This window comes from Bombina bombina, chromosome 3 (genome assembly GCF_027579735.1).
Source record: "Bombina bombina isolate aBomBom1 chromosome 3, aBomBom1.pri, whole genome shotgun sequence".
NCBI classification, from domain to species: Eukaryota; Metazoa; Chordata; class Amphibia; order Anura; family Bombinatoridae; genus Bombina; species Bombina bombina.
In genome coordinates this window covers 761,581,460-761,599,075 of record NC_069501.1, presented here as the reverse complement: position 1 = coordinate 761,599,075, position 17,616 = coordinate 761,581,460, and the positions used below count along the sequence as shown (strand labels likewise).

Genomic DNA, 17,616 nt, shown 5'->3' with positions numbered 1-17,616 from the left:
TTGATACTATTAAATCCTTTTCCATCTGTAAATCACCAGGCCCAGATGACCTCCCCGAAACTTTATAAGTTGTTAAAAGCACAGTTAGGTCCGAAATTGTTATCCCTATTTCAATCAATTGACCAAGGTTACAAATTCTCACAGTCAGTCTTGGAAGCATCCATCTCATTGATCTCACTGTTAAATGTAGATATTAAACTATATGCTTCATTACTAGCCACCCGCTTGAACAGACTACTACCTCAATAATACATACTGATCAGTTTGGCTTCATAATGGGGAGAGAAGCAAAAGGCAACACCATTAGAGTTTTACAAATGCTTTATACTACAGTAGATGACAAAACCCCATTATTTGTGCTCTCAACGGACGCTGAGAAGGCTTTTAACAGGGTGGATTGGGAATTCATGTGGCCCACCCTGTCTAAATGCTGCTTTTCCTGTAGTTTTATTATACGAATCCAAGCTTTATACACAGACCCCTACGCGGCTCCAAGCTAATGGTACCCTCTTGTGTAAGTTCCCTATTGGGAATGGTACACAACAGGGTTTTCCCCAGTCACATTTTATATCCGCCCTTACAGTAGAGATTTTGGCAACTCTAGTTAGAAATAATCCAGAAATAGAAGGTATAACCTTTGGCCACATTAATCAAAAATGTTTGTTGTTTGCGGACATCATTTTTACTTTGAGATCCCCTTCCACCTCAATACCCACTTTATTGGGACAACTTAAGGACTATAAATTGGTTTCCAACTTTTCCATCAACATGGATAAATCTGCTAATCAAGATATCTAAAGAAGACTTTAGTAATATAAAATGCAAAACTGATTTTTCAATTGTTGACTCACTTGAAAAACTAGGCTTAAATATCCTAGCCAATCCATCAGACCTATGTGACCTCAATTATATCCCACTGCAAACTGAAACCCTAAAACACTTAGAGACATTACAGGGACACCTTTCTTGGATTAGGTGCATTAATGCTAACAAAATGATGAGTATACCCAAATATATTTACCTATTTCAAATCCTCCCTTTAGCTTTACCATGCCACTATTTAGCTGCTCAACAGAAAATATTTGAATCCTATATTTAGTCCCACCAAAGTCCCCATGTCACCCAACAGACACACTATCTTAGCAATGAATGGTGGGCTGAGCGTTCCTAATCTCAACAATGATTTGTGAGCAGCTTGCCTGGCACATATAGGGGCATGGAATCACTTCAGCCCCTACAAGCCGGAATTGTAAATGGCGAAACATGTTAGGGAAAGGTTGACACTTCAATCTCAACCTATTTAGTGTTTTTTAAATTGCAAAATAACATAGAACTTAGACCGTTGAATATGAGTATTTAATAAAACAAATGCATGAATTGAGATTGGAAAACAACTTAGAATAATTTGGGGAGTCAGAAGTCAATGTTTTTGCATTAGCAATACATTAGTGCGGTGTGAATTTATGGATAGGGGCTTAGAACTTAACAAAGCAATCGTTGTAACAAAAGAATCACTACTGTTTGATCAAATTACATCTTAGTATATCGGATACAAGTGAACAAGACTAAGACATACAAGAGTGTTACGCTACAATATATCAGTTCTCAATTATAATTTTTTAAGAATATAAGCTAACCTTAATGCATCTCAGGCGTTATATTTTATAGTTAATATACTGAGACCTAGGCTTACACGGTCTCCATATTAATATAGCTACCAATAGTTTCTGAGAACACAAGCAAAGCATAATATGAGCGTGATTGTTCAAGCAAGCTGTTAAGATTAAAGTATACAAAACCTTTACGCTAGAACATAGCCAGCAGTATTATCCAAGAATAGAAGTTAACGTCAATAGTTTTCAGATTGCACATTCAACAAACATTTTACCTAAAGATAAAATATATCGCTGAAATTATCAGATATACACACAAATAACAGTAACCGAACAAACAATACAGATTGTTAAGACTATTGCAAAAAAAATGTAAGAACTACACTGGTATATATGAAATCTTAAATTGAGTCACACAAACTGTACTGAACTCTAAGTTAAGATATTTATTAAGGGGATAACAATAACCACCCTAATACCAATGTCATTTTACAAAAAGTGGAATCAATATTTAATTTGATTGTAAATCGTAATCTTAATATCCAGCAAATATTTATACTTAATCTTAAAATACGCTCAATAAGTAGCAGAATAATAACTAGGTTACACATATTACTATACTATTATTGAGATTACATTTATAAATATTAACTAATATAATCCCAAACTATCTCTACTAATTGTGTGTATCAATGACAAAAATAATAAACTTTGTCTCATACAAAGTAGTACCCCAACCTAAGATCTTATACTATTGATCCAGGTGAAATCGTTCATGGATCAAGACTTAGTGTGACAGAGAATACAGACAGTATTTATACACAGCAGTACACAAGTGAATCACATCAATTTTTATTTTGTATACTTCGATTTATTCTTCCAGCAGTAAGGCACTAATATACCAAAATCATTAAGAGCAATAAAATAAAAACACTCGCAATACCAGCAGCGCCTTAGAAATAAGGTTACTTCACCCTGTACTCTTTATAGCATCTAGAGCAAAAAAACTTAGAAAAACAAAGTGTATACTACTTTCAATAATTGCTTTGTATTATTGGGATTAAAGACAGGAGATATTTAATAAAACTCTTTTATAATGAAAACTTATACTGTTCTACACTTCTGAATAAGATTATAATATTTGTCAAGTTATTATTATGTCACAATAAATACTGTATAGTACTCAATGCAAATAACAAGGGAGTAATATCTACAGCAGAGCTTTCCAAACTTTTCATGTTGGTGACACACTTTTTAGACCTACATCATTTCGCGACACAGTAATTAATCCAGTTGTACTAGCAAACAAGAGGTTAAACTAACTTGTTTTAAGAGATACGGACACATACATAAATTATATAATAATGAAATTTACAAGTAACAGTAAGTATGTGCAAGAATTAAAAAAAGTTTAATAACACCAATAGTTACTTACTATTTTAATGGGATGTATGAGGTTGATGGGATGAACACAGTTTTGGAATATTTGGTGGAATATTAGCTAAAGATACTCACATTTCATCATCAAGCATTTTTAAGTTTCCACTTCCTATCCATATATCAAGAGCAGGAGCAGCAATGCACTACTGGGAGCTAGCTGCAAAAAAAACCCCACTGACTTCTGACTTCAGCTCAGCATTTAAGTTGCCGCCCTCTGAGCTCGGTGAGTCCGATTGACTACTGCCCGCGCTGCAAACACACTGCTGTCCCACTCAATGACTATACAATGACTATACATGCAGTCACAAGCCAATTAAGGAGACTACACATGCAGTCAGGAGCCAATGTGCCGCCAAAGCCGCCAATGGGAATAGTTTCAGTTTTCACAGAGCTGCGCCAATTGGTTAAGATGATCCTTGACCCACAAGGTATCAATCACGTGTCAACCATGTGGTATGCGTAGCAGGCAGGCGGAAAGTCAGAAACCAAAAAAAATAAATTAAAAAAAATTTGTGCTGAAGCAGGGACACACCTACACACTGCTGCCGACACACTAGTGTGTCCCGACACACAGTTTGGAAAGCACTGATCTACAGGCTGATAGTTCTGCAGGTGATCTCAGTTATTATTAATCTTATTTTTTGATATCACAATCTAAAGATATATAGGAGAACCATCTGTATAACTGTACACCATACCCCTACTAATTACATATGTACAGAGTAACAATATAATCCCATTCTCCTATCAATCCAATCCAATAAAACCCACCACCACCTTCACTTAGTATTTATACTTAACGGGGGAATTTATTGGTAACAAATCCCGCTCAAGAGATACAACATTGACATTAACAACATATGTATGTATAGCTAGATACAGCAATATATTTACTCGATAGATAAAGGATATATATATATATACAATATCTAGAGACCATTACAATTAGGTATCTTAGCATTAACATACCAATACTGTTTTAATTGTTGACTCTCCCAGAAGTGCTCAATCACTTTTACAGTCCAGTTTCAATCCCAAAAGTTCTATGCTAAATTGTGTTTTTAAATTGTATGGGACATTTTTGTTTTTTAAGTGTTAAAATAAAAGTTAGATTTTAATTAAAGCTACACATTGCCCCACCCGCATTTCATTCTTATTCTTGGTTCCATACTATATACATGGGATAGGAAATGCTAAACAAATGCATTCTTTTTTTGAGCCATAAATCTATATTTTTGGCTCTATTTTGTTTGAATCGTTGATTCTTGCATAAGCACTCCAGCCGATATCCACTTTGAAACTGAATGTGGGTACAAATTGGCAGTCCCTATTTACTTGTGTAGTGCGGTTGCAACTCTTTGTTTTCTCTAGAATCATCCATTGTCGATCTCCCCAATCTAAATAACCTTTGTTGGCTCCCAAATACATTTTAGACCAGCAAGTGTCAATGGTAATAGCTTTATTTCAAGCATATTAGGAGTGCAGTACTAATTACTAAGTGGATCTAAAGAGTTGTACAGCCCTGTTTCCCCACTTACCCTGTTTCGAAATCACGAGCTGTTCTTACAAGCGGAAACCAAAACCATCCCTTTAGATAAACTTTCAAACGTCTTTATTTATTGAAAAATAATGGCCTTTTCTCTTGTTAAGTGTATCCAGTCCACGGATCATCCATTACTTATGGGATATTAACTCCTCCCCAACAGGAAGTGCAAGAGGATTCACCCAGCAGAGCTGCTATATAGCTCCTCCCCTAACTGCCATTACCAGTCATTCTCTTGCACCCAACGAATAGATAGGATGTGTGAGAGGACTGTGGTGATTATACTTAGTTTCATACCTTCAATCAAAAGTTTGTTATTTTATAATAGCACCGGAGTGTGTTATTCCTTCTCTGGTAGAATTGGAAGAAGAATCTACCTGAGTTTTTCTATGATTTTAGCCGGAGTAGTTAAGATCATATTGCTGTTTCTCGGCCATCTGAGGAGAGGTAAACTTCAGATCAGGGGACAGCGGGCAGATTAATCTGCAAAGAGGTATGTAGCAGCTTATTATTTTCTGACAATGGAATTGATGAGAAAATTCTGCCATACCGATATAATGTAAACTCAGCCTTAAATGCAGTAGCAGCAACTGGTATCAGGCTGTCATGTATGTATATTTTACACTTCAGTATTCTGGGGAATGGCACTTCACTGGAATTATACTGTATGCATAAAACTTTAGCCTAATTTGCAGGGACTAGCAACAGGCTTTTTAATAACACTCAATTTATTAATGTTAAACTTTTTTGCTGGCATGTAAAATCGTTTAATTTTCTGAGGTACTGGGTGAAAAAATGTTTTGGGCACTATTTTTTTCCACTTGGCAGTCGTTTTATTTAATTTATGACAGTTTACTGATCTCTCTCACTGTTATGTGTGAGGGGGAGGGACCTTTTTTGGTGCTTTTGCTACGCATCAAAAATTCAGTCAGAAGTTTATTGTCTTCCCTGCATGATCCGGTTCATCTCTACAGAACTCAGGGGTCTTCAAAACTTGTTTTGAGGGAGGTAATCACTCACAGCAGAGCTGTGAGATTGTAGTTGACTGTGATAAAAAAAAAAAAAACGTTTATTTCTGTATTTTTTTTTTTTTTCTGCTATCAGGGTTAGTTATCCTTTGCTAATGGGAGCAATCCTTTGCTAAAATTGTGTTTTTTACAAAGATTTGATGCTATAACTTTTCAGTTTATTAATTTTCAACTGTCATAACTTTTTCTGTGCTTCTTATAGGCACAGTACGTTTTCATATTATAGTAAATTACTTGAAAAGTATTTCCAATTTGCTAGTTTATTTGCTAGTGTGTTAAACATGTCTGATTTAGAGGAAGATATCTGTTAAAGCCAAAGTGGAGCCCAATAGAAATTTATGTACTAACTGTATTGATGCTACTTTAAATAAAAGTCAATCTGTACAAATTGAACATATTTCACCAAACAACGAGGGGAGAGTTATGCCGACTAACTCGCCTCACGTGTCAGTACCTGCATCTCCCGCTCGGGAGGTGCGTGATATTGTAGCGCCGAGTACATCTGGGCGGCCATTACAAATCACATTACAGGATATGGCTACTGTTATGACTGAAGTTTTGGCTAAATTACCAGAACTAAGAGGTAAGCGTGATCACTCTGGGGTGAGAACAGAGTGCGCTGATAATATTAGGGCCATGTCAGACACTGCGTCACAATTTGCAGAACATGAGGACGGAGAGCTTCATTCTGCGGGTGACGGTTCTGATCCAAACAAACTGGATTCAGATATTTCAAATTTTAAATTTAAGCTGGAAAACCTCTGTGTATTACTAGGGGAGGTGTTAGCGGCTCTGAATGATTGTAACACAGTTGCAATACCAGAGAAAATGTGTAGGTTGGATAAATATTTTGCGGTACCGGCGAGTACTGACGTTTTTCCTATACCTAAGAGACTTACTGAAATTGTTACTAAGGAGTGGGATAGACCCGGTGTGCCGTTCTCACCCCCTCCGATATTTAGAAAGATGTTTCCAATAGACGCCACCACACGGGACTTATGGCAAACGGTCCCTAAGGTGGAGGGAGCAGTTTCTACTTTAGCTAAGCGTACCACTATCCCGGTGGAGGATAGCTGTGCCTTTTCAGATCCAATGGATAAAAAGTTAGAGGGTTACCTTAAGAAAATGTTTGTTCAACAAGGTTTTATATTGCAACCTCTTGCATGCATTGCGCCTGTCACGGCTGCAGCAGCATTTTGGTTTGAGTCTCTGGAAGAGACACTTGAATCAGCTCCATTAGATGAGATTACACACAAGCTTAAAGCCCTTAAGTTAGCTAACTCATTTATTTCAGATGCCGTAGTACATTTAACTAAACTTACGGCTAAGAATTCCGGATTCGCCATTCAGGCACGCAGAGCACTGTGGCTAAAATCCTGGTCAGCTGACGTTACTTCTAAATCTAAATTGCTTAATATACCTTTCAAAGGGCAGACCTTATTCGGGCCCGGGTTGAAAAAAATTATCGCTGACATTACAGGAGGTAAAGGCCATGCCCTGCCTCAAGACAGAGCCAAACCTAAGGCTAGACAGTCTAATTTTCGTTCCTTTCGTAATTTCAAAGCAGGAGCAGCATCAACTTCCTCTGCACCAAAACAGGAAGGAGCTGTTGCTCGCTACAGACAAGGCTGGAGACCTAACCAGTCCTGGAACAAGGGCAAGCAAGCCAGGAAACCTGCTGCTGCCCCTAAGACAGCATGAATCGAGGGCCCCCGATCCGGGAACGGATCTAGTGGGGGGCAGACTTTCTCTCTTCGCCCAGGCTTGGGCAAGAGATGTCCAGGATCCCTGAGCGTTAGAGATCATATCTCAGGGATACCTTCTAGACTTCAAATTCTCTCCCCCAAGAGGGAGATTTCATCTGTCAAGGTTGTCAACAAACCAAATAAAGAAAGAGGCGTTTCTACGCTGCGTACAAGATCTTTTATTAATGGGAGTGATCCATCCGGTTCCGCGGTCGGAACAAGGACAAGGGTTTTACTCAAATCTGTTTGTGGTTCCCAAAAAAGAGGGAACTTTCAGGCCAATCTTGGATTTAAAGATCCTAAACAAATTCCTAAGAGTTCCATCGTTCAAAATGGAAACTATTCGGACAATTTTACCCATGATCCAAAAGGGTCAGTACATGACCACAGTGGATTTAAAGGATGCTTACCTTCACATACCGATTCACAAAGATCATTACCGGTATCTAAGGTTTGCCTTTCTAGACAGGCATTACCAGTTTGTAGCTCTTCCATTCGGATTGGCTACGGCTCCGAGAATCTTCACAAAGGTTCTGTGTGCTCTTCTGGCGGTACTAAGACCGCGAGGAATTGCGGTAGCTCCGTACCTAGACGACATTCTGATACAAGCTTCAAGCTTTCAAACTGCCAAGTCTCATACAGAGTTAGTACTGGCATTTATAAGGTCGCATGGATGGAAGGTGAACGAAAAGAAGAGTTCTCTCTTTCCACTCACAAGAGTTCCCTTCTTGGGGACTCTTATAGATTCTGTAGAAATGAAGATTTACCTGACAGAAGACAGGTTAACAAAGCTTCAAAATGCATGCCGTGTCCTTCATTCCATTCAACACCCGTCAGTAGCTCAATGCATGGAGGTGATCGGCTTAATGGTAGCAGCAATGGACATAGTACCCTTTGCACGTCTACATCTCAGACCGCTGCAATTGTGCATGCTAAGTCAGTGGAATGGGGAATACTCAGACTTGTCCCCTACTCTGAATCTGGATCAAGAGACCAGAAATTCTCTTCTATGGTGGCTTTCTCGGCCACATCTGTCCAGGGGGATGCCATTCAGCAGGCCGGACTGGACAATTGTAACAACAGACGCCAGCCTACTAGGTTGGGGCGCTGTCTGGAATTCTCTAAAGGCTCAGGGACAATGGAATCAGGAGGAGAGTCTCCTACCAATAAACATTCTGGAATTGAGAGCAGTTCTCAATGCCCTTCTGGCTTGGCCCCAGTTAACAACTCGGGGGTTCATCAGGTTTCAGTCGGACAACATCACGACTGTAGCTTACATCAACCATCAGGGAGGGACAAGAAGCTCCCTAGCAATGATGGAAGTATCAAAGATAATTCGCTGGGCAGAGTCTCACTCTTGCCACCTGTCTGCAATCCACATCCCGGGAGTGGAGAACTGGGAGGCGGATTTCTTAAGTCGTCAGACTTTTCATCCGGGGGAGTGGGAACTTCATCCGGAGGTCTTTGCCCAAATACTTCGACGTTGGGGCAAACCAGAGATAGATCTCATGGCGTCTCGACAGAACGCCAAGCTTCCTCGTTACGGGTCCAGATCCAGGGATCCGGGAGCGGTTCTGATAGATGCTTTGACAGCACCTTGGACCTTCGGGATGGCTTATGTGTTTCCACCCTTCCCGATGCTTCCTCGATTGATTGCCAGAATCAAACAGGAGAGAGCATCAGTGATTCTAATAACGCCTGCATGGCCACGCAGGACTTGGTATGCAGATCTAGTGGACATGTCATCCTGTCCACCTTGGTCGCTACCTCTGAAACAGGACCTTCTGATCCAGGGTCCCTTCAAACATCAAAATCTAATTTCTCTGAAGCTGACTGCTTGGAAATTGAACGCTTGATTTTATCAAAACGTGGTTTTTCTGAGTCAGTTATTGATACCTTAATACAGGCTAGGAAGCCTGTTACCAGAAAGATTTACCATAAGATATGGCGCAAATGCTTATATTGGTGCGAATCCAAGAGTTACTCATGGAGTAAGGTTAGGATTCCGAGGATATTGTCTTTTCTACAAGAAGGTTTAGAAATGGGTTTATCCGCTAGTTCCTTAAAGGGACAGATTTCAGCTCTGTCCATTCTTTTACACAAACGTCTGTCAGAAGTTCCGGACGTTCAAGCTTTTTGTCAGGCTTTAGCTAGGATCAAGCCTGTGTTTAAAACTGTTGCTCCACCATGGAGTTTGAACTTAGTTCTTAATGTTTTACAGGGGGTTCCGTTTGAACCCCTTCATTCCATTGATATCAAGTTGTTATCTTGGAAAGTTCTGTTTTTAATGGCGATTTCCCCCGCTCGAAGAGTCTCTGAGTTATCTGCCTTACATTGTGATTCTCCTTATCTGATTTTTCATTCAGACAAGGTAGTTCTGCGTACTAAACCTGGGTTCCTACCTAAGGTGGTCACTAACAGGAATATCAATCAAGAGATTGTGGTTACATCTTTGTGTCCTAATCCTTCTTCGAAAAAGGAACGTCTGCTACACAATCTAGATGTAGTCCGTGCCCTGAAATTTTATCTACAGGCAACTAAGGATTTTCGACAAACGTCTTCCCTGTTTGTCGTTTATTCTGGTCAGAGGAGAGGTCAAAAAGCTTCGGCTACCTCTCTCTCCTTTTGGCTTCGTAGCATAATACGGTTAGCCTATGAGACTGCTGGACAGCAGCCTCCTGAAAGAATTACAGCACATTCTACTAGAGCTGTGGCTTCCACTTGGGCCTTTAAGAATGAGGCTTCTGTTGAACAGATTTGCAAGGCTGCAACTTGGTCTTCTCTTCATACTTTTTCCAAATTTTACAAATTTGACACTTTTGCTTCTTCGGAGGCTGTTTTTGGGAGAAAGGTTCTTCAGGCAGTGGTTCCTTCCGTATAAAGAGCCTGCCTGTCCCTCCCGTCATCCGTGTACTTTAGCTTTGGTATTGGTATCCCATAAGTAATGGATGATCCGTGGACTGGATACACTTAACAAGAGAAAACATAATTTATGCTTACCTGATAAATTTATTTCTCTTGTAGTGTATCCAGTCCACGGCCTGCCCTGTCACTTTAAGGCAGGTAATTTTTCCATTAAACTACAGTCACCACTGTACCCTATGGTTTTCCTTTCTCTGCATGTTTTCGGTCGAATGACTGGTAATGGCAGTTAGGGGAGGAGCTATATAGCAGCTCTGCTGGGTGAATCCTCTTGCACTTCCTGTTGGGGAGGAGTTAATATCCCATAAGTAATGGATGATCCGTGGACTGGATACACTACAAGAGAAATAAATAAATTTATCAGGTAAGCATAAATTATGTTTTTAAAAAAAACAGGCAGACATAAATACTGAAATTGGCCCTCCTTTCCACAACTGTTACACCTATTTCCAAGCAGGACACATAGTTTTAGCTAGTCTTTACAAAAATTGTTACCAGACCCCTTACGCCCTTTGAAAAGTTTTGTGCTTCCCCCAGCATAACCAAAGCTTATATTTCACATATCTACAAAATATTAAGAGGATCTTTCCAATCAAACCTGCATATATCCAGAAATGGGGAAAAGAACTTCAAACCAAACTGATGGAATCGCAATGGAGCTCTGTCTTTAGGTCTATCACAACATTTTCCATATCCTCAGAATTTTCTAGTTGAGTTCTACAATTACTATGTAGATGGTATCTCTCCCCACATAGATTGCACCATATATTTCCAAGGGCATTCTCTCTTTGTTGTAGACAATGTGGCAAGATAGGTACTATATCACATATTAGGTGGTCTTGCTCACAGATAAGACCTTATTGGAAACAAATTGTAACATGTATTAATAGCACCCTGTGAACCAATCTTGACCTTAACCCCACAATAGTTATCCTTAAAGGGACATTAAACCCAAAAAATGTATTTCATGATTCAGACAGAGAATACAATTTTAAACAACATTCCAATTTACTTCTATTATCTAATTTGTTTAATTATTTAGATATCCTTTGTTAAAGAAATAGCAATGCACATGGGTGAGCCAATCGCATGAGGCATCTATGTGCAGGCACCAATCAGCAGCTACTAAGCCTATCTAGATATGCTTTTCAGGAAAGAATAGCAAGAGAATGAAGCAAATTAAATAATAGAAGTAAATTAGAAAGTTGTTTAAAATGGTATTCTCTATCTGAATCTTGAGAGAAAACAATTGGGTTTAATGTCCCTTTAATCTCCTCCCTAAAATAAACGGTTCAGGAGACAAGCTAATAAAATCATAGTATGATTTGAAGAAAAAGGTAAGGATTTTAAAAAATAATGAAATCTAAAAAAGTTTGATAAATTAAACCCACCCCCATTTTGCAAAGTTTATCTGATGCTGTGGGGCAGTTGAGTGAAGTTGACCTTCACTTTAAGAAACTTGTGGGGTTTCACAAACTAACAAAGAGGCCAGCATTCTATGATACTTTTTAATTTTAGTTACTAAAGCCAAAACAATGGTGATATTTCCTTTTTAACCTCTCGTGCACCACACACAATATAATGTATGATCCAGTTAGATTGATGGAAATTTTGTTTCTATTAAAGGGACACTAAACCCAATTTTATTTTATTTTTTCATGATTCTGATAGAGCATGCAATTTTAAGCAACTTTCTCATTTATTCCTATTATCAATTTCTCATTGTTCTCTTGGTATCTTTATTTGAAAAAGCAGGAATGTAAGCTTAGTAGCCGGCCCATTTTTGATTGAGCACCTGGGTAGAGCTTGCTGATTGGTAGACAAATGTAGACCTTGGTGTCCTTCACTAAGGTCTGTACTTTGGAAAATGTTCATCACAGCTTTGGTCCATGCCTATCCCTGTTTATGGCACTTTAAGACCTTGAGCCAGTTTGACATCTATTAACATATTTGTGTGTATATTTACTACCCAATCATTGATCTACAAATGCTAGCTTTTATGTCACGGACACAATAGAATTCAAGAAGGGAGGGTCAGACATTGTCTAGAGTAACAAAGGAGAGACTACATCTGAATGGGCCAAAATTATAGTTACCCCACATATCTTACTTTGTGATTTTAATGACCATAACCGCTCTATTATGGAGACCTTGTTGCATATTTCTGTCTTCAAGATTTTTCATAAATGAAAGTGAGAGCTTGAAAATGAAGACCTAGGCGAGTGCTAATGGTGCTTCTCCCCCAGGTGTGGAGTCAGAGCCCTCACAGACAACCTGGCAAGCTTTGCCTTGATGATCCACTTAATGTTAAAATGCATCAAGCAAGTTTTTCTATGTGAACAATGAATACTGACATTGTCACTTATTGTCCGCCACAGGGCTCTTTTCCTGGCTGTTGAAGTCTGTTTTATACAAGACAGATACTCAATACTTGAGAATACTGACCACCACAACATTGTTTTGGTAGTGAGAAAACTGCACTTTTCTCCTACTTTTTGTTTTGCTATATTGTGGGTCAGCAATCGTAACATTAGATTTCATGGAATTAAAGCGCTTTGAAAATGGGTTTCATTGTTTGTTTGTTTTTTTTCTTTTAAATATTTCCATTAATTATTCAACATCAGACTTGCAGGTACATTTGCAGTGACTGCAGACAGACTGATTCACCAGTAGTGAAACTGTCCATTGGCAATCGCCACTTGCGATGTTTCATTGCACAGGGAAATTTATCATTTTACAAGAGGAATCTGGTTTCAAAACAATTGCGGTAGAGCAGGGAATGTCAATCACCCCAAAGGTGCAAGTGTCTGTGTTATTGATCTCTCCACTTCTGAGGTGGCAGAGAGGAAAAAAACAGTTTTTGCTTCTTAAATATATGGCAGCAGACTCACTTATGCCAACCTGCTCTGCATAGCTGGAAAAGCTGCGCAAAAACAGGCTTAATAAACTTGCCCCTTGAACACAGATTGTCTCCTACAGCCCCTTTTGAGGTGGTCACATACCTCAGCTAATGTTATAGAAAAACCTTTGTATGAAATTTGCAGCATACTTTCATATTCACATTTTATTTTGGTAATGTTAATAAAACTTTCTTTTGTAAAGAGGAGATTCTTGAATCACATTATCTGTAGCTATTTCGGCAATCAGCCTTCCCCTCTTCCTCAACAAGTCTATTATCATTACCTGTATCAAATAATGCTTTGGATTTTCTCTTTTTGTTTGTTATTTAAAACTCTTACCAATATATTTAAATTTTCTGTCATTAATTTTCTAAGGTGGTGGTATCTTCTCTCAAGTATGAAAAACATTACTCCTATAGAACATCTCTCCAGAATGAACTGGCCTTTTCTATTTTCATATATTTTCCTCTGATTTAAGTTTTCAGTTATCAATCTCTTGTTTTTATTTTTGAAAAAGAAAATCGTGCGAAAGAAGCTAAAGACAAAGAAGAGAAGTTGAACAAAATTAAAGCAGTTGCTATTAAAGCAAAGAAGGAACTGGACTCCAATAAAAAGGAGGTACGTTTCTGGTTTCTTCTCTGTTATTGATTTATTCTACTGTTTATATTGCAAGGTTTCCTTCTATATACATGTTTTAGCTTAAGCACAAGACAGTGCATGTTCTTCTGTTACTTTTTTCTTTCTGCAAAAATATCATTTTTTGACACGTTTGATGTAAATGTAGTTGAAGGAAGCATTCCCTGTGCAAGGGCCGTCTCTAGTAACATTTAACACTGCTTTGGAATCGGAGCAGTACTAGAAGACATTTCCGGATGTCCATCACAGATTGACAGTTTGTCCTAAGGGTGTAAGAAAACACAGTTTCACGGTTGCAATAGTCTTAAAGGGACAGTAAACACTGAGATTTTTAAATAAAATGTTTAGTTATGCATAATGAAACAACTTTGCAATAGATTTTCATTATTTATTTTCATGTAATTTAGCTCTGAAAATTGAGCAATTTCTACTTGTCAGAACATTAGAAGCACCTTGCTAACTTCTCAAGGATAACTTGGCTACATATTTTTTACTGATTGTCTTTAACTGATAACTGCAAAACAGAGAACTTTATACTAACTTTATGACCGTGACTTGCCTTGTCTGCAGACTAAAGCTCAAATTGGTGGGTGGAGATTGGCTACTGAAAAATAATTGCAGTAAAAATATGTTAATTTGTTTTTAAGAACATTAAAGGGACACTGTAACCAAAATTTTTCTTTCATGATTCACATTGAGCATGAAATTTTAAGCAACTTTCTAATTTACTTCTATTATCAAATTTTCTTCATTCTCTTGGTATCTTTATTTGAAATGCAAGAATGTAAGTTTAGATGCCGGCCCATTTTTGGTGAACAACCTGGGTTGTCCTTGCTGATTGGTGGATAAATTCATCCACCAATAAAAAAGTGCTGTCCAGAGTACTGAAACCAAAAAAAGCTTAGATGCCTTCTTTTTCAAATAATGATAGCAAGAGAACGAAGAAAAATTGATAATAGGAGTAAATTGGAAAGTTGCTTAAAATTGCAAGCTCTTTCTGAATTACAAAAGAAAAAATTTGGGTACAGTGTCCCTTTAAGACTTGGCTGATATGTTATTCTACAGCAACACAACAAGAATTTTACCATCCCTTTAAAATAATTTGAAATGTGTACTCAGTGGCACTGAATAATGTTAAAGTGTGATAACTGACCTCACATTTATTCAATTTAGTATTTGTTATTTGAACTAAAAACATATTTATGAACCCAGTAATCCTTTTGGTATTTTCATTAAATATTATATAGTTTTTTTCCCTTTCAAATGACAGATTTGTTTATTTCTGTACAGAGAAAGGCAGTCATTTTCTTCATACAATACGACCGTGTTTTATGTATTCTTTTTCAGTTTTTCAAATAAGCAAACAATAACATATTGGTAAAGAAAAAGTTTCCAATTAACTCTTATAGGGTGTGACACTATGTTACATGAACCTTAAAGGGACATTCCAGCCAAAATTGGAATTCACATGGATGAGAATATCTAGCTATGCTTCACATGCACATGTAGAGAAAAATGTTAACACTAAAACAGTTATAACCTTTACTAGAAGCATTTTTGCCAATACATGTATATTGCAAATATGTTTCTAATTGCATTTCAATTTTGACCGGAATGTCCCTTTAAATAGAGAATGTGCTGTAAAATATATACCTTAATATAAACTAAATGTGTTTCCAGTGTCTTTTTATACCAGGTGTCGAAAGAGAAATTTCTCAATAGTGAATAGGCGCACTGCTATACAATTATGAATATTATAATAATAATATGCTGTATGGTGTATACATAAAAACAAAGTTCAAAACCAATGCGGTGGTACAGGTTAGTTCTTTCCCAGCAAAATTCTGGTATAGGGTAAGTGATAGCGCTTACCAGAGCCAACCTCAATCCTATGAGGTAAGTGATCAGCAATGGGGTATAGATGGTCCCTTGGAAACTGTATGCTCCCTTGACAATCTCTTGGTATCTGTTTATCCTAAAAAATGGAGATCCTGGACTCTCTTATGAAGGCAGGAATGATCCTTTGGTTCTCTCTATGGTATTTGTTGAAGTACTGCAGTTTTTGGAGGAACTTGTTGGTGAAATGGTAATCTTGGACACTCTATAGATTTCTTCTTCTTTCAGAAGTTTGGATGTCCAATATTCTCATAGATGTATAGAAATAAAGAGAGAAAACAAAAACATAGAGTAGTACTGCAAAGTGATATAAGCAGAGACTGAATGTTTATCCTGGTATAAAGTAAGTATATTGTGCTTACCAGAGCAAACCTCAATCCTATGAGGTAAGTGATCAGCAAGGGGTTAAAGATGGTTTTTTGGATGTTGAGAGTAATACCTAGTCTTTTTTCCGTTCAGTGGGAATGGCAATCCTGGACTCTCTTACTCCAGCAGGGATGGTCCTTAGGCCCCCTCTTTGTTGGTATCTTCAAGAATGTCTTGGGTGACCTTTATAACAATGAAATCCTGGGCTCTCTGAGTATTTGTTCTCTCTTTTGATAGTGGGATGTCACGTGTCCTCACAAAAGATTAGGGATAAAATACAAGAAACAGAGACAAAGACATAGTGTGATACCGTAAAAATGAAGAGCTATTTATTACAGACAGATAATAAAAAATGTGCTTACATTAAAAACCTTCAAAATTGTATGAGGTTAAAATGGCATAGAAATACCCTGAAAATCACTTTATGTTCAGGGATGTGCTGAAATTGAATAAGTTTAGAATTGCAGAATCTGGTTGCTGAGCTGCAATAACATGGTGTTATAAAAGTGGCACTGGAGTTCGCAGCACTACTATGGTCTGTAAATTCCCAAAAAAGAGGCAACCGGCAATGTTATTTTGTTTATGCCGTAGTGAGCATTAATGTGTAATCCACAATAGTAAAGTGCAGGGATACAATGCTATTTTCAATACAGTACCGGTAGTAGGCAAGAGGAATGTAGAAAGAATGAATGTAGATGCCGATTCTAGCAGGACCTGTTAGCCCACTTAGTAGTGAAAACCTTACGCGTTTCGAAGTAATAACGATACTTCTTCTTCAGAGGTAAAAAAGTGTACTGACAGGCTTCGGCATTTTCCCGGTTTAAAAAGGCTGCTAAGGGGGCGTGAAGTTCAGGCCTGCTAGGATGTGCGGCTAACAAACGTGTGATGTTTACGTGATTTCGTGTGCGCATATAATTTGTCACAAAGCTGGTTGCTATGGAAACTTAGAGACACTACAGGGAATGTGTGTGCTGATACTTGTAATGCGCTGAAGAGCTAAGAATTGCACCAAGGTATTACAGTGGTGTTCTTTGTATTAAAAACAAATACTGGGCTAGCTTAAGTATATTGGAAACTTTTCGTTAAAATATTGGACTCAGATCCTAGAGGTTTCGTTAATCAAATTGACATTTTTGTTAAAACGAATCCAAAATTAATATGCACCGTAAACAAAAAATTACTAAAATGTATATTGAAAGACAAAATACTGCTAATTAACCTGTCGTGTACTGAAGGGCCAAGTATTACATCAAAGGACTACAGCAGTGTTATTTGTTTAGTAAATACTGGGCTAGCTATAAATATATGGGGGTCTATAATTAAAAAATTGGACTTGGATCATAAAGGTTTTAATAATCAAATTAACGCTTTGTTGAAACGGTCCCATGGTTAATATGCAGGGAAACCAAAGGAGTTCTAAAATGTATGTTGAAAGACAAAAAACTGCAATTTAATTAATAACAATAAATATATAAAAGGTAGACTATATTTTAATGTATATCTACTAATCTCTGGGGGATAAAATGT

The 17,616-nt window shown here is 37.7% G+C and overlaps 1 protein-coding gene across 1 annotated transcript in view; it reads left to right on the top strand.

The window, feature by feature from the left end:
* GCC2 (GRIP and coiled-coil domain containing 2) overlaps positions 1–17,616 on the top strand; it is a 312,711-nt gene that overhangs the window by 39,231 nt on the left and 255,864 nt on the right. The window contains exon 8 of the mRNA XM_053705442.1: positions 13,709–13,809. Coding sequence (XP_053561417.1) covers positions 13,709–13,809 — 101 coding nt within the window. The remainder of the gene's footprint in view (positions 1–13,708; positions 13,810–17,616) is intronic.